Source organism: Lissotriton helveticus, chromosome 1_2 (assembly GCF_964261635.1).
Source record: "Lissotriton helveticus chromosome 1_2, aLisHel1.1, whole genome shotgun sequence".
In the NCBI taxonomy this organism is placed as follows: domain Eukaryota; kingdom Metazoa; phylum Chordata; class Amphibia; order Caudata; family Salamandridae; genus Lissotriton; species Lissotriton helveticus.
In genome coordinates, this window is record NC_136058.1 from 60,554,876 (window position 1) to 60,571,850 (window position 16,975).

Genomic DNA, 16,975 nt, shown 5'->3' on the forward strand with positions numbered 1-16,975 from the left:
GTTTGCGGGGTGCCCAAACCTTTCTCCGCTAATAAAAAGTGTTGAAACATTTTTTGATAACTCCTTGGCATTTAAATTGAAGCTGACACCCGAAGTAATACTACTAGGACTAGAGGGGAGTAACTCACAGCAAAATCAAAATGGGGGGTTTTTGTTTGTGGCCACGGCTGTTCTGCGCCTATGTATAGCAGCTGCCTGGAAAGATAAGATACCACCTCCGTTCCAGCACTGGTTGGCTAGGTTACTGCATATGTATAATCTGGAGAAAGCTATCTATGCCAGAAGGGGGGAAAAAGGGTAGAGCGCTGGGATTACAGCTGTGGAAGCCCATTGCAGAATGGAAAAGTAGGATGGCAAGTGTCTAGGGGTGTGAATAGCTGGATGTGATAAAATATATATACGCCTTATATATGCCTCTTGGGGGTATCTTCTGTCCCCTTTAACTGCGTTTTATTAATGTTCCTTTATCTATTGTGTTCTTCTTTTTCTTCCCCAACTTGTTTTGCTTTGTTTTGTTATAAGATGTATATATTATGGAAGTATGCAAGTATGCAATGGAATTGTTTCATGTGATTATTTAGAAACTTGCCTGCTGTTAAAAGATATTGACTGGTGCGGGGGGGGGGAGGAGGGGGGGGGGGTGTTAAATAAAAAATTCTGTAAAAATTGTCAATAAAAATATTTAATAAAAAAAAAAAAGGAATCTACTAGTGTCTACTTTTGAAAACATGAAATATTCTTCAATAATCATACCAAATACTGAACGTAATTACTTGCCTGTTTTAAGTTGAGACCCCAGTGCTGGACCTAGGAGCCCAGTACTGGATTACAAAAGTAACAAGATTGTACTTTGGCTGCAACCTGAATTTTCTCCCATTGGATAACATTGCCAGTTTTTCATTGAAAAATTTCTAAGTATGAACTTTTAAAATAGCTTTATATTCCTTAAAAATCACTGCAATAACAAAAATGTTTTTCCTAGACTGTTTTCAGCTTAGATCCCAGGACGGAATCTAGGATCCAGTCCTGGAACTACCAGAGTAATCTACAAAGTTTTCAGCTGTATTTATATAGAAAAACCCTTTGAGCTCAATGCTAAATTGTTTTTAGAATTGTGTTGCCTACTGCAACCCCTGTTCCTGTTTACGAAATGTATTGCCTTTCTGCAAAGTACTCATCTGAGACCTCTCATATTGAGAACAGTATATTTTGATACCTGTTGGTTCTAAAAATAAAACAACTATATCTTTGATATAAAAACAATTGGCCTGGAGTTCAGTCTTCGAGTGTGTGAAACCTTTTGCTGAAAGAGAGGGTACAACAAATGCTTTACACTGTCCTCTGGTACTGCCTTACTGCTCGATCAATCTACCACTTGAGAGTGTAAGGTCACACCTGGCTTTGACCTCTGTTATACCTCTGGGGTTTGTGGGCTCTATACACACTGTACCTTATCTTGGTCCAGTATATATAGAGCCACTTTCTCACACGTACTACTGCAAGACTTGCTTGCAGTCAGTCTGCTGTTGGGTAGCGAGGGTGTCTAACAAGACAACTCCGTCCACCGACCCATCTTTGGGGCTGTATGAATAGTGGTCAGGGAGAGGTTCACTCTCTGTCTCCTGTTCCTCATCAGTCACCATCAGAATGGTGATGTCAGCCATGACATGGAAAAGCGTAAGACTGTTCACATGGATCACCATTTTGGGTGTCCTGCTTGAGCCCAGGTCAACCAAGAAGGTGACCTCACTCTTCTTTTCTAGGATAGGGTAAGCGCCACTCCATCTGTCCTGGAGAGCCCTTGGTGCCACTGGCTACAAAACCCACACCTTTTGCCCTGGTTGAAATTCTACCAGTGCAGCTTTTTGGCTATACCAGTGCTTCTGAAGCTCCTGGCTGGCCTCAAGATTTTTGGAAGGTTTTGCATGTACTCTGCCATTCTGGACCTTAGGCCTAGTACCTAGTCCACAATGTCTTGTTTGGGTTCTTGGAGAGGTTTCTCCCAGCCCTCTTTTACAAGACAGAGAGGTTCCCCTAACAGGATGGCCAAACAGTAGTTCCAAGAGGGAAAACCCTACTCCATTCTGAGGCACCTCTCTGTAGGCGAAAAGCAAGCATAGTAATACGACATCCCATCTCCTTTTGAGCGAGTCTATAATCATGCCTTTCAATTTCTTATTGAAAGTCTCAACAAGACCAATGGTTTGCAGTGATAGGGTCTAGTAAACATGTATTGCACTCCACACACTTTCCACATGTATTTTAGGTAAGCAGACATGTAGTTTGACCTTCTGTCTGAAACCACCTCCTCAGGGAACCCTACCCTGGTGAAGACACCAATGAAGTCCTTGGCTACTGCAGGAGCTGTAGTAGTCCTAAGGGGAATTGCCTCAGGATACCTAGTGGCATGATCCACTACCACTAGAATACATTTGTTTCCTGATGCTGTGGAAGGTTAAAGTGGACCCATTATATCCACACCTACCCTTTCAAAGGAAACCCCAACCATTGGTAGTGTAATCAAGGGGGCCTTTGGGTGTCCACCTGTTTTGCCACTGGCTTGACAGGTGACACAGGAGCGGGCAAACGCCTTTACCTTCTGAGACATCTGGGGCCACTAAAAGAGGCTAACTAGCCATGCAGATGGCCGAGGGGGGGGGGGGGGGGGGGGGGCTCATCAGCTAAAAATAGTAGGAACTACATGTACTTCGGAGGCACTACCGCTCTCTTAGTGGCTCCAGGTTTGGGGTCACTGGCCTCAATGTACAGCAGTCCCTTCTCCCAATAAACGGTGTGGGTACCACTGACATATCACTTTTCCTGGGTAGCAGCTTGCTGCCTCAGGCTTTCAATAGTTAGACAGTCCTGCTGTCCAAGGCGCAAGCTTCAACATGCTCCACTAGTATAGGACTACTGATTTTAAAATAGGCCTTTCGTAATAAATAAATCAGGCTACTAGTCTTTGTTTTAAATTGTTACGATAAACGGACCCATGACATTGGATTTAACCTTTCTCATTAATCCAATCAGGTCTTAAACTCTTGCAATACAAGCAGTTTCACCAATTTCTGCCCAATCAAATCCCATAGAAAGGAAGATCAACATGTGGGAAACGCAAAAGCCCCCGCCCTCAGTAGTTCTTTCCAAAGGTGGCTGTTGTACAAGTTACATCAGACCTAAAGAGATTTGGCCTTACCAACCAACAACTCAAACAAAGAAAAGGAACACTGCATCAAACTTTGAGGCTTTTGACACGGACAGCCTATCAGCACAGATGAGCAAAATATTTTGGTTAAGATCAGAAGTTTGAGATTCTGTTTGATGCCAGTAAAATTATCGTTCCTCAGTCAGAGTAGTCATTTCTCTTTTAAATGCAGTTTCTCGTGTTTTGAGCTTGCGCTGAAAAATGGGTCTTCCTGGGTATAATCATTTGCAGGTACATACATTAGCAGACCAATGAAAAGATATATGTATCAAAAAAAAAATCTCTTCTAATGAAGATTAGAAGCTCAATTTCAGGTATAGCTACGCATTATATGTAACAGAAGATAAAACACTTTTTAAAAGTCTTCCACAACACAAAATCCAAATTACCATATTTCATCAACAGTAGCCGAAAACTGGATAGCATCGAAATCTTACCTGTGAGCCTATGTTTCCACCGGGAAGCCCAAGGGCAGCAAGGGTGGGGTCCAGGCTAGAAGCTCCTAACGCAGACAATGGAACAGCACCCATCTATAGAAATAAATCAATGCACATTAGAAAAATAACTTTAAAGCTGTCTTACACATCATGATCATGAAATACAATTCAATTTATTTTCTGTTTTTCTTTAAATGTATGCATCTTAACCAACTTGGATAGACTGAAAATGAATAAAGCATGAGTAATGCATAACTGGATTACAGATAACTCATTAAGTATCCCAATTAATACAAAGTTTTGGTTATAAAAACACTCTTGCTGAACAGCTTTTTGTTTTATTGAATGTTACCTGGATCAGCATAGCTATGCAACAATTGTAACTTGCTTTTAAACTACAGAGTGGACCTGCCTTATTCCAAAGAGCAATGCTGTGTCATTTGACAGTTTTCTTGTTAAACATATCGTTTTAGTGACTTTTGAAATGCAGCAGATTATGCGCATTAAATGCAATCTTACAGTATACAAAAAATATGTTGCCATGAAATACTGCGTTAAATCTTACAAGAAAAAAACGTGTTATTCACATGTCTTTATTTTTGTTTCATATAGTGCAAACTAGACCCGAGACATTGGTTATCAGATCGCTTTACATGATCAACAGGTTCATTGCAGATGGACACATTCATTTTTGTCAGGCACAGGGAGATTAAGTGATTTTCCCGGTATCACAGGATGTTGAGCGTGGTTGCAGAGACTCGACCCTGGTTCCCCAGTTTCGAGGTCGACCACTCTAGCCGTAAGGCTACTTTCTCTCCCCTAATATTTTTGCTTCCTTCCCTCCCCCATTCTTAACTAATGTAGGAGATTCTCTTTCTTGTTGAGCTGTGCATTTCCTGTAACACTGTTCTCTTCCCATAAGTAGTGCCTTTTTGGTAGGAGAAGACCTTTAGTGTTTAATGAGATCATTTTAATTCCCGATTCCATTGACAGTCTTAGAGGTCATTGTGTGCGACAAATAGGCATCTCCAAGTTTTTTCTTTTGCCTTTTCTATGGTGACACTGCTTCTAAAAATCATTCTCTCTTGAACCTTCCCAAACCAACAATTGCCAATTGCTATACTATTAATCATTAATGTAACTTCATCAACAAGGGTACTAGTGGGCTTGGCTGAGGGACGATCCCCCACTTTAATGATTTGATCATAGCCACCCGGTTTCAAAAAGGTTACTTTGCCACACTGGATAGGGTTGTGGTCACAGCATTTTTTCGGGCACCCCTAACTGATGTGTTACCAATAAGTTTCATCCTCTACAGGAACTTCAATTCTGTTATTGCGTATTCAAAACACTGAAAATCGGGGGCTATCTATATTCTCCTGATGTGCTCAGACCCCACTAAGTCCTGAAGATAAGAAACCCAGTTGACAGTACCCATAAATCAAGGCCACAGGTAAGACTCTGGAAGTGACATGCTGAGCCAACTGGAGTGGGTGCCAGCTTGGCACACAAGTTACTACTTGTGTAACGATATATCTGTAAGAGACATTAGTTAGTGATAGATTCCTTACCTTAGAATATTCCCCAGGCGTCAGTCTGGATACGGAAAGTTTTCTGCTTAACAGTACCCCTACGCGCCTGTAGGTGGCGTTGTGCGACTCTGCGTCCGTCACTGGCGTCCAGACATAGGGTCCACGACCCGCCCAGCTTGTTGCAATACCACATGGCGGTGGTGTTGTCTGTGAACACCTGCACAACACATCCACCAGGCGGAGGGAAGGAATGCCTTCAGTGCAAGCCGGAACGCCCGCAGCTCCAGAAGATTGATATGGAGCCGGGACTCCGCCGGAGACCAGAGGTCTCTGATCTCCGCCTCTCCCATGTGGCCTCCCCATCCCAGGGGGGACACACCCGTCACCACTGTGTGCTCCGTATGGGGAAGGGAGAGAGATTTGCCACTTACCCAATCGCGATCCGTGAGCCACCACTGCAACTATCGTGCAGCGCCCTCCGAGATCTGGACAGGTTGTCCTGATGCTGTGCCCACTGGAACTTCAGGTCCCACTGCAGAGTCCGCAGATGCCATCTGGCATGTTGTACCAGCAGGAGGCCATCAGGCCCAGGAGCAGGAAGGTATCCTGACCCGGTATAGAGACTGAAAGATCAGAGTCATAGCCTGAATATTCCGGACTCGCTGCTCAGGAGGATAAACCTTAAACAGCGTCGAATCCAGAACCGCTCCGATGAAAGGGAGCTTCTGAGAGGGGCACAGGTATGACTTCGGCACGTTGATGGAGAACCCCAGCGAGTGTAGGAGGTCGGCCGTAGTCTGGAGGTGGGTGACGACTGTTTGGGGCGATCCCGCCTTCAACAACCAATCGTCGAGATAGGGGGGAAGACAAACCCCTGATCTGCGCAGGGAAGACTGAAACCAGACTGAAACCCCTGATCTGCGCAGGGAAGACTGAAACCCCTAATCTGCGCAGATCAGCTGCGACCACCGCCATCACTTTCGTGAACACCCGAGGGGCGCTGGTAAGGCCTAAGGGGAGCACAGTAAACTGAAAGTGCTCATGGCCTACTGTGAACCACAGTAGCGCCGGTGGGCCAGCAGGACGGGGATGTGGAAATAAGCTTCCTGCAAGTCCAACGCTACCATCCAGTCTCCAGGGTAGCTAGGACCTGAGTTAAAGTCAGCATCTTGAACTTCTCCTTCCAGAGGTAGCCATTGATGCTCCGGAGGTCCAAGATAGGGCGTAGGCCTCCTTTGCCCTTCTTGTGTACCAGAAAGTAGTGGGAATAGCAACCACGTCCTACTTTTGGCCCAGGAACGCGCTCGATGGCTCCCTTGGCAAAGAGGGCCATAACTTTCTCCTGCAGCAGTTATAAGTGATCCCCTGACATGCGGTGGTACAGCGGTGGCATGACTGGAGAGGTCGACTCGAAGGGGAGGGAGTAGCCCCTTCGGACGATTTGCAGCACCCACCTGTCCGACGTGATGGAGCGCCAGTGGAGGAGGTGATGGCGAACCCTGCCCCCACTGGCGTCGAATGGGCCGGAAATGCCGGACTAGGAAGGCTTAGAGGCAGATGCCGCGGGGGCGAATGTGGACTGACCCTGCCGTTGTCCCCTGGTACTGCCATGGAGGTAACCACATCCGCGACCGCGCTGAGACTGGTTCTGCGGCCTGTGGCTGGCTGGAGTGGGGGCGCCCCTTGGCCACGAAAGGGGCGAAAAGCGGAAGTTTGCTGGCGCTGGCCTAGGCCCAGAGACTTGGCGGTAGCCCTGGAGTCCTTAAAACGCTCTAGCACACTATCCACTTTGTCGCCAAAGAGGCGACGGCCATCGATGGGCATGTACATGACCGTGGCCTGGACATCCCCCGAAAAGTTGGCAGACCGCAACCAGGCATGGCGACGAACCGCCACCGTCGTGGACATCGCTCTGCCCAGCGAGTCCGTGGTGTCAGGTCCACATCTAATTGAGTACCGTGCTGCATCCCGCCCCTCTGCCAGGGCTTGGACAAGCCGCGTCCGGGCCTCCTCTGGACACTGTGGCAGCACCTCCGCAACCGTATCCCACAGGGAGTGGGTGTAACGGCCCAAAAGGCAGGCGGTGTTGACAGACCGCAGCCCCAAACTCAGAGAGGAGAACAGTTTCTTCCCAAACTTATACCTTTTTGATTCCCGATGTGGTCTGGGACGTAGAGGCCTGAATCACCAGGCTCTTGGGGGTGGGGTGAACGGACAGAAAGCAGGGGTCGCCCTGAGCCGGACGGTGGCGTCTGGCCACGTTCCGATCCACAGGGAGACCTGTAGTGGGCTTGGACCAGGTGCCCATCAGAACGTCAGTGAGGTCTTCGTTAAACGGCAGTAGAGGATATGATTAGCTCGCCTGCGGTTTGAGCACCTCAGTGAGGAGGTTAGTCCTCACGGCTGCGACAGGGAGATCAAGAGCCAAGGCCTTGGCTGCCCTGGTCAACACCACGGTATAAGTAGTCCCATCCTCCGAAGCCACTGAGGGAGGAGAGATGAATCCATTGTCAGGCGAAGTGTCTAGACCACTGCCCCCCCCCAGCTCATCTGCCCAGTCCTGGCTTAACTGGCACTGCTGGGCCAGAGGGTCCTCAGATCCCTCCCAGTCCTCCTCGTCATCCTTCTCCTGGAAACCAAGCAAAAATGATGAAGCCGGGTCGTAGGTGAATTGGTCACCCATCGGCGTCGGAGATGGCGCCGATCCGGCATCGCACCCGGACAGGGTCTGAAACCGGGGCCGGTGTCGCCCGAAGACTGCACCGGGAGCGACACCCTCAGGGTCGGCACCAGCGGAAGAGTCGTGAGGTCTAGTGGTGACGACCCGGATCCAGGCCTGGATCCTGTGAGACCCTGCGGCGTCGGGACCGGAGTCGCCGACGGCACCGGGACCCCAGTCGGACCCACAGGCACCTCGACAGGTGCCGACGGAGGGAAGCGAGTCCTCCTAGCCACGGGGAAGTCACGTATCTCCTCCGGCGTCACGTGCAGCCCAGGGACCGGTGGGTATGGAGCTGGATGTGGTGCCTGCGGCTCCAGCAGAGCAGCGCGGCTCGTGTCGCCTGAACCCCCAGCTGCGTTGCGCGTGCGCCAGGGGGAGTCGGAAGAGCGATGACGCCTCTTCAACTTCTTTTTCAAACGCCTCGACTTACCAGAAGACTTGGAGCCCTACGAGTGGTAGTGACTCGACTGTGGCTCCGTGACCGGTCCCTGGACTTCCTCCTCGACCTGGACCTCAAGGGGTGCGGAGCAGACTGCCGGAGCTCGAGCAGCTTACGGGACCGCTCCAGCCTATCCTTCGAGGTCAAGGCCCGGCAGTCGGGGCACGACTTGTCGTCGTGGTCGGCCCCGAGGCAGTAAAGGCACCAAAAAAAAATTATTAGAGGACTGCTCTTCCCGGATCTGCGCTTGCCGGCGCGAAAAAAGAAGAAGAAATGACATCAGCGCGCGAGGGCGGCGTCCAAGTACTCCGACGACGTCATCCTGGCGATCACGACGACGGGCGCGGAGCCGCAGATGATTCCTACCGACGCACAAGGCTACTGCTGATAAAAACTTTCCGGATCCAGTCTGACGCCTGGGGATATTCTAAGGTAAGGAATCTAACACTAACGTGTTTCTTTCAAATTGCTCACCCACACAACCACAAAAGAGAGTGAGGTATTATCTACTTTAGCCTCTGCTATACATCTGGGGATCCACGGGACTACCTTACTTTGGCATAGTATAGACAGAGCTAGCTTCTTACCGCTGTTATTTACAATATCAACATTTTATAAAAGTATAATAAACAATGACCTATGCAACCACAAATGCATGCCTTACTTCCTAGAAACATTTTTAAATATACCTGAGCAAGTGGGTTTGGAGTAGGGAGGAGTGCTCCTCCAGGTAGAAGGCCTGCCACTGCATTTGCTGGTGCCAGAAGAGACAATGCCTTAGTCTCATCTGGAATAACTCCTGTAGAGAAACACGACTCCATTAGCATGCATTCTTTTTCAAGAGGGAAAACACAAATACACCCAGAAAAGAATACTCCCTGAAAAATCTTACATTCTGTTTATTGAAACAATTTATTCAGGCTCAAACAAAGAGTTCTAATGACTATGATTAATTAAACATTAGAATGACATTTCAAAGTGTGGACATTTGAAGGCTACCCATTGCTCCTGAACTACAGTTAAGTGTCTAGTGGAAAAAATAGCACAAAACACACTACTTTTTTGTGAACACTGCCAAGATTTCATCACCTGTACTCGATTTTTAAGTCATGAACCAAACGTAAGCAAGCACAGTCAGTTCTCCAGTGGTGTGCTCTCAACTTTCAAAAGCTGTTTTATGAACAACGACTCGTGCCGGCTGCTTCACTATAAAGCACACAGAAAATCAAGATACACAAGACAAAAAAAAGTTTGATTTAGGGGTTAATAATATGGAACAACGCACTACGAATGTTTTATTTCAAACCTACCACACAAATTAGGTAAAAACAAAAATATTCTGTGGAATAAAGCGTAGGGCTTCAGCTGACGTGTCCCAGCACATCTCAGGATACCAACTTCGTGTGCACATTATGCACACTCCTTACCTGTGTAGTAAAACTCAATAGAGTTTCAATGTTTGGCATATATGCTGTACCAAACAGAATTTTACTGACTGCCACGTCAAAAGCCAACTCACAAAAAGGCCCCAAATCCACATAAGTATCTGAAGACAACTACGTCTGGTTCCATAGGGAAAACACATTTAAACAAGGATCCCACTGAGATACAAACACTTAAGACAATTGTTTTTCTAGCCAGCTGCAAAAATCCCTATTTAAACTGAATAACTGGTTAATGTGCCCAAGCCCCAAGAAAATAATGCAACTATAATTTTGCAAATACCCATTGTATTTTGTGAATACACATGAAAAAACTGCATCTCATCATAAAACATACAATATGTATAGGGCACTTAAGAGAAACTGGATAAGCTGCAGAAGAAAACTGTTGGGTGGTTTTTTCAGCAGGGCCTGGTATAAAGTTCAGGCTGAACCAGGGAAAAGAACTGTAAAACACAACAACAAAAAAGAAAAACCACTGTTAAATAAAGGTAATGGTTCCTTCCACCTAATCTGAGATCTGCTGATAATATAAACAAATGTATAATACACAGCACCGTTATTTTGCTTGTGTCACTGATATGTCATCAATTTTGATAGCATGGGCAATTGTGGAAAGAAGGGAGGGAATAGAATAGGGTAAAATTCCATGTTGGGTTTTGTATCATGTAATTCAACGCAATAACATACCCAATGAGAGTGTGGGAATTTATTATGCATGCATAATACGTCTCAAAGGAGATCTCCAAATTATATTTAGTACAGGAAGTTGTAACTTAAATACAAATCCTTTCGGACTCATCTTGAGAGAGTATCTGGAGATAGGTATCCATTGAAATCATGCATCTGATTTGGATATTAAAATGTGTTTTAATAAAACTACAATTTAAAAAGCAATGAAGCCCCTCACCAGTTTATTTTCATGCGTCAACTTTTTTTTACAGCTGCTTTGTTAGAACCATGAAATACTGCATGAATGTGTAGAAACGAAAGAAAAAGAAACAGACAAAAGAAACAAACATTAACCAAAACACCTAGATACCGGCCAAATCCAGATACAATATTAATTTGAACCACATACTGGGTTACAACAGAAATTGTAATGGCTTCCAGTTCCTTGTTATAAACTCACAAAAGGGTAATTGTAAGTGCTCTGTGGTTCTGCTACTACCCACTGGTATACATAGTTAGGAGTGCTCACAGTGCTAACAAAGGCCTGCAGAAACCTAAGCAATCTGCCACATCATAGTCTTAGGTGGACCATACAAAGATTTACCCAACACCACAGCGGGGAAGCACTAGTCTGACTCTGCAACAGATAACGCACATCACTAATGGAAAATCATTGGTCACATTCACCTTTAGTGATGGGTAACAGAATACTGCATTTGAAATCAGTATGCGATGTAAATGGTGACACGAATCACACTGGCTACATTGCAAAGTGCCTATGAATTTACATCCTGCACAAGTTAAAAAAAAAATGGTGAAGCAGCCTCACTCCTCTTACAATGACAGAGGTAATATTAATACACAGTTGTGTTGTGGCAGTCCAAAACAAAACAAAAATGTAAGAAAACCACAACTTAAGAGTCAAAAGGAATCATAAGCATGACCTGCAACAAACAGGCTTCTAAATATGGACAACCTTTTAATCACAACGTCAATCAAAGATTGCGACATGACAAAATACATCACAGCATCCCGGTGCTAGGACTGAGCCCAATGGCATACAATTAGTATAAACATTACCCATCACTAAAACGGAAAGTAGCTTGAAAGTAAAGATTTTGAAATCAGTTTTAATTAGAGGATGTTCTTTTGCACAGGTTTTCTAAAGCAGCAGCAATGTATCTAGTTATTTCTGTTAATTGGACACTTTGTAATACGCATGGCATGGGTGTCCAAAAGTACTCAACCCTACTTCTTGAGAACGATTTACAGTAGGTCCTCGCCATTTAAAACAAGTGTGTTTTTTGTTTTTAGCTTTTTTATTCTCATAATAAAGATTATGCCCTCAAACTCGGTGAAGGAACTGGTTTAAACACAGACAAACAACAAGGGGTTTAACTGAATGAAAAACAATGCTTTTGGGAAATGTTTAATTTAGTTAAAGGTTTTGCAGCAATGAAATTTCATTCTCTTAGTAGTGTTGATCATTGCCACGCTGATAATAGATGGCTCTGGCATGCACTCGCACAATGGAAGCATAAAGCCGATGCAATGGCACTCTTGATCCAAGGTAAGGGAGACTAAATAACACGAAGAGCAAACGTCTAAATATAAGGAGTTTGGTTCCATTATAAAAAAAATTTTTAAAGCTCATTATTATTTCATTGGACTAAGTTTATTAGTCTTTAAAATAGACAGTACTGCTGCTTGAAACAAGTGTCTACTCGATTTGTAAAGCTTATCTAGATATGAAATCATCCTTAAACTTATGGAAATACTACCAAACCTTTTTTTAACAGATTTCAGATAACTAAAAGAAACTCTTTGCCAGCTCCTCAAAACGGAAACGACCAAGTTAGACTGTTTCAGGTGTAAATTACACGTTTTCACACGTTCAAGTGATACCTCAGCTCAAGTGTGCGTGTACTTCGTGACAAAATTCCAGGTTAATATTTCAGGGAACAGTACATTTTAAATAAGCAGTTTTCTAGTGTATAATTAGTTAACAAATGCAACGATTGCAAACAGCAGAAACGTGTCCTTTATCAGAGGTTACATTAAGTTTACCATTTCAACAAACTTTATCAAAACATTAGACGCTCTCAAACACTTGTTAGAAAAATGTGGTTAACAAGGTTAACACAAAAGCACGAGTGCTTGTTGACCCTTAGTTTAGGTTTAGAATCCCCTGTAGCTGCAGAGGACCCCCAGTTTTTCCGTCATCTGTAAGGGTTTTGCATTTGCCTTCTCCACTACAAGAATCACACACACAAACAGAAAAGTTATATATTTAGTGAAAAAATGCTAAGATATACAGAGCACAAAACCATGGGAAAAGTTACCCAGTGCCCTTGTGACACCTTTTGTAAGTGATCCTGACATGAGCCTCAAACATTCAAACCCTTGGTAAATTGGGAATTTTGTGTAAGACGCATATAAGATTTTTACTTTGCGAGAGTAGAATTAATGTGTTTATCACGTAATCGTGAGGCCAAGCCAGATATCTGCTCCCACCTTCGTGTGGATTTCTTAGACTTTTCACCCCACCAAAAAAGAATTTTTAGGATTCCTCCAACACAATAAGAATGGTTCGAGGCAAACAGTGTTATTTCACTTAGCAGTGAAGGTTGTTGTCTTACTCAAATTATGGCAAATTTTGAAAGTAATATTTTGACATAGTGATTTATGAGTGGTAAAAGATAAAATATCTAAAAATTCCGATATAACGTAATTGAAGTTGATAGGATACAAAGATATTTCAGTATGATACTTATGTGATTAAAAACACAAGAGAAAGCGGCCCTTTCCCCAGAATACCAAGGGTCTGTTCTTAACTCTACTTAACTGTCATGCCAAAACACATTTTTAAGCAATACTTGTCAAAAAGACCATCAAAACAGTGTACAAACCTTCTGCATATGGTACGACAATTAAAGCTCGGTCAACGAATACTGTGTTTGTCAGATGCTGGGCCACAACTGCCGAATCAGCGTCAAGGAACTTTACAAAACAGACACGAGATGTTACAGGCAAAGGAGAATCACTGAAAGGGAAAAACATCATTAATCACAAGGCTCAGAGTTTATAACGTTCACTTTAATATTTCACTTTCAAAAACTACATTTGACTAAAAAAAGTTATTTCTTCTAAAATATATCCGAAAAAGAAGGGTAAGAGTCACTAAGTAATACAGAAAAAGTAAAACAATTCCAGCACTTCAAACACTAACTACAAAATAGAGGTTTATGGCTAATGAAGTCGCGGCACCTAAAACACTATTTTACCAAAAACTCCAAACAATTTAACATTAAAAGTGGAATTTAGCCCCAAAAATATTTAGACAGGAAGCATCAACTACATGTACAGGTTTATTTTTCATTTTAGAAACCACAGTTAATATTCTGCAATAACAAAAAACATCCAGTTTAATGGAAGATGTTGGTAGGGCTGAAAATATTAGCAACGGAATCACCTACCAGCACAAAATCTAAGACTCGATTTGGAGCGTGGCAGTAACCAGGGACCTGTTCCACTAGTACAACCACCACCATTTGCCCAATAGTATATGGATGAACTTCCCTTCCCCGTTCTTCATATTCCTTAATGCTTTCCAAGCGTCTGAAATGGTCTCTCTATACATTCCTTTTGGTCTCCCGTCTCTCCACACTCTAAGCTAAACATTGCTCCATAGCCCGAGTATGATCAACAAGGATCTGAGAGCTCCTGTATCATCATATGGCCTAAATTGGTAAGCAGCAAAACACACAAGATGATGGACGGAATGTTGCACAATGGCAAAACATTCACCCCCAGTCACAGATGGCCATGTCTGAACTGGGTTGGTGTGGTGAGCAAAAAAACGATAGATGTAGGCCCAGATCTCTGTACTGGGGTGAATGTATGACATTGTTCTGCATTCTGTCCATCAACTCGTGTTTTTAAATTGGTATGCAGGACATGGTCTACGCCTGGTTTAAATATTTTTACGTTTAACTGTTTCGATTTTGTAGCTCCCCCTTTACCTCGGATATGGCTGTCATTCATTGGGAGGTTCCTCTGGACTCTTCGCTGTACACCATACATTTTGTATGCCCCACTCCCAGCTCACTAGGTCTTACACTAATGATACTCAGATCATTTCTAGATTAGGTAACCTCACCATCAAATCTGTGTGTTGGGTGTAGGACTGACTACTGTGGAACAGGGATTTAACCACAATTTTCGAAAACGTGATGCTGGCCAGACAGAACCCATGCTTTTGAGAAATAATTCTTGGTAGGACATCGAGCTGTGGCCTTCTGCTCTGGGACCTGTGAGACCCCAAAAGCTAATTGTTAATATTTACCGTTAGTCACGATTCCTCCTTAACAGCACAGATCAATGCTTGTATTTTTTCCTGCTTTTTTACTCTGTGCATCCCCAGGAGGCCCCTCGATTTTCTGCCTGCTGACAAACATTTCACTGTAGCGTGTGCACTGCTTTAACAGTCTATATTGGGTCTTTCAAGATAGCGGCTATACAGCACCGAGACCGCTCTCCTGGAGGTTGTGGATAACATCCGGCTGTCCCTGGTCGCCAAGCTATCAGCCATCCAGATTTTACTTGACCTGTCGGTGGCATTCGACACCATCTCTCATAGCGTCCTATTAAAGCGGCTAGCTGAGATTGGTGTCGAGGGTCAAGCACACAGATGGATTCAGAGCTATCTGACAGGGAGGCGGTCAAAGGTCCAAACAGGCCCTTTCTCGTCATCGTACGTGGACAATGATAAAGGAGTCCCACAGGGCTCGATCTTGAGCCCAACTTCATTTAATATATACCTATCGCCTCTAGCTAAAGTAATCAAAGCACACGGCTTTGAGACGGTATCTTACGCCGATGATACCCAGATCCTGATAACCCTAGGACCAAACCACTTAGATGCCAAAGTGAGATTTCAACAGTGCATGATCTCCATTGAAGAATGGATGACGACCAACTACTTAATGCTAAATGCCGCGAAAACGGAAATCCTGCTATTTGGCAAGGCCAATAAAATCTGGTCGGAAGAGTGGTGGCCATCATCCCTATGCCCTTGCCCGGCTCCAAAAAGTTCAGCAAGGAATTTGGGAATCATCATCGATGACAAACTTACCCTGTCCCAACACATAAACAAAGTGGTTCACACCAGCATTGGGCAAATGCGAAGCCTTAGAAAAATCTTCAAGTGGATTCCACTCGCTTCCCGGAAACCCCTCATCCAGGGCCTCATAATCAGTCGCCTTGATTATGGGAACGCACTACTGGCTGATGTGAACGAAGGTCTCTTAACTAAACTTCAGACCCTGCAAAACTCTGCCGCAAGGCTGATTCTTGACCTCCCTCCCCGCACTCCTTCAGCTCCGTGCCTAAGGACTCTTCACTGGCTCCCAATAAGAAAGCGCATTAAATTTAAGATCTGCTGCCTAGTGCACAAGTCCATAAACAGACAGGGACCAAAGTACCTCCAGAGAAAACTCCAGGGCTACTGCCCGGGAAGAACTCTACGTTCATCAAATAAACATCTTTTAAAAGTCCCAAAGGTCAGGACTGTCAGAAATGGGGACAGAAGTTTCTCAAAATAGGCCCCACCACCTGGAATTCCTTACGATTATCTATCAGAACTGACCCTAACCACAAAACTTTCCGCAAGAATCTTAAAACCTGGCTTTTTTTAATCTGTTAACTGCCCCTCGTCTCTCTAACTTTTTAGATTCAGCAAGCGCTCTGAGACCAAACGGTGAGACATGCGCTATACAAAAATAAACACATAAACATAAACATGAACATGCTACAGAGAATCCAGAGCTTAGCTGTGTGGACCATCAGCAAGATGTACAAACACATATCTCAGAGGCTTGGCTGGCCATTTGTTGGCTGCCGATCCAGTAAAGCGTTCAATATATGCTCCCTAGTTCGCTCACAAGATCTTTTATGACCTAGAGAAATCCGACTAAAAAAAAAAAACTCTTGTGATTGACACACCTTGCTTCTACATAAGGCTGTTACATCTCTTGCTCAATGTGCCTCACGTGAAGAAAAGCGCACTTGGCAGCCACTGCATTCACTACCTGAGGCACAGACTTTAAAACGCTCTTCTGTTCAGGATCAGACTTCAAGTTGGTCATCTAGCCTTTAGATGAGCATTGAAAACATTTTTGTCAACTTTCTCTCCTTCTCTGTAGTCTATTTAAAGTTCCAATGTTTCTTTCAGTGCCAGGAAACTCCCGAAGTGTTAGTGAATTTATAAATAAAATAGAAAAATATAATCGCTGCAGGTGAAGTTACGTTCTCAGTTAATTTGCCTCCAGTATTTGAGACTTACATGCGCCCTTTCTCTGCTATTGACCATTCTATCACGTCTTTCAACCAGGGCTGTTTCTGAAGCCCCCCGTCATTCTTATGTAATGGATAATCATGCATCGCTTCATAAGCTTGGTGCCCTTAATTATGGCTCATTTTGCCTTGCTTTCCTTTCGAGATCGCTCTCTACAAGCACTGCGGGTTC

At 44.3% G+C, this 16,975-nt stretch overlaps 1 protein-coding gene across 4 annotated transcripts in view; it reads right to left on the reverse strand.

The window, feature by feature from the left end:
- Positions 1 to 16,975, reverse strand: part of SRSF11 (serine and arginine rich splicing factor 11) — a 223,375-nt gene that overhangs the window by 181,979 nt on the left and 24,421 nt on the right. For all 4 annotated transcript variants that reach the window (XM_078668774.1, XM_078668766.1, XM_078668758.1 and 1 more), the window contains exons 2-4: positions 13,359 to 13,492; positions 9,025 to 9,134; positions 3,643 to 3,735 (exon numbers count right to left, since the gene is read on the reverse strand). In XM_078668774.1, the coding sequence (XP_078524900.1) occupies positions 3,643 to 3,735; positions 9,025 to 9,134; positions 13,359 to 13,492 (337 nt within the window). The remainder of the gene's footprint in view (positions 1 to 3,642; positions 3,736 to 9,024; positions 9,135 to 13,358; positions 13,493 to 16,975) is intronic.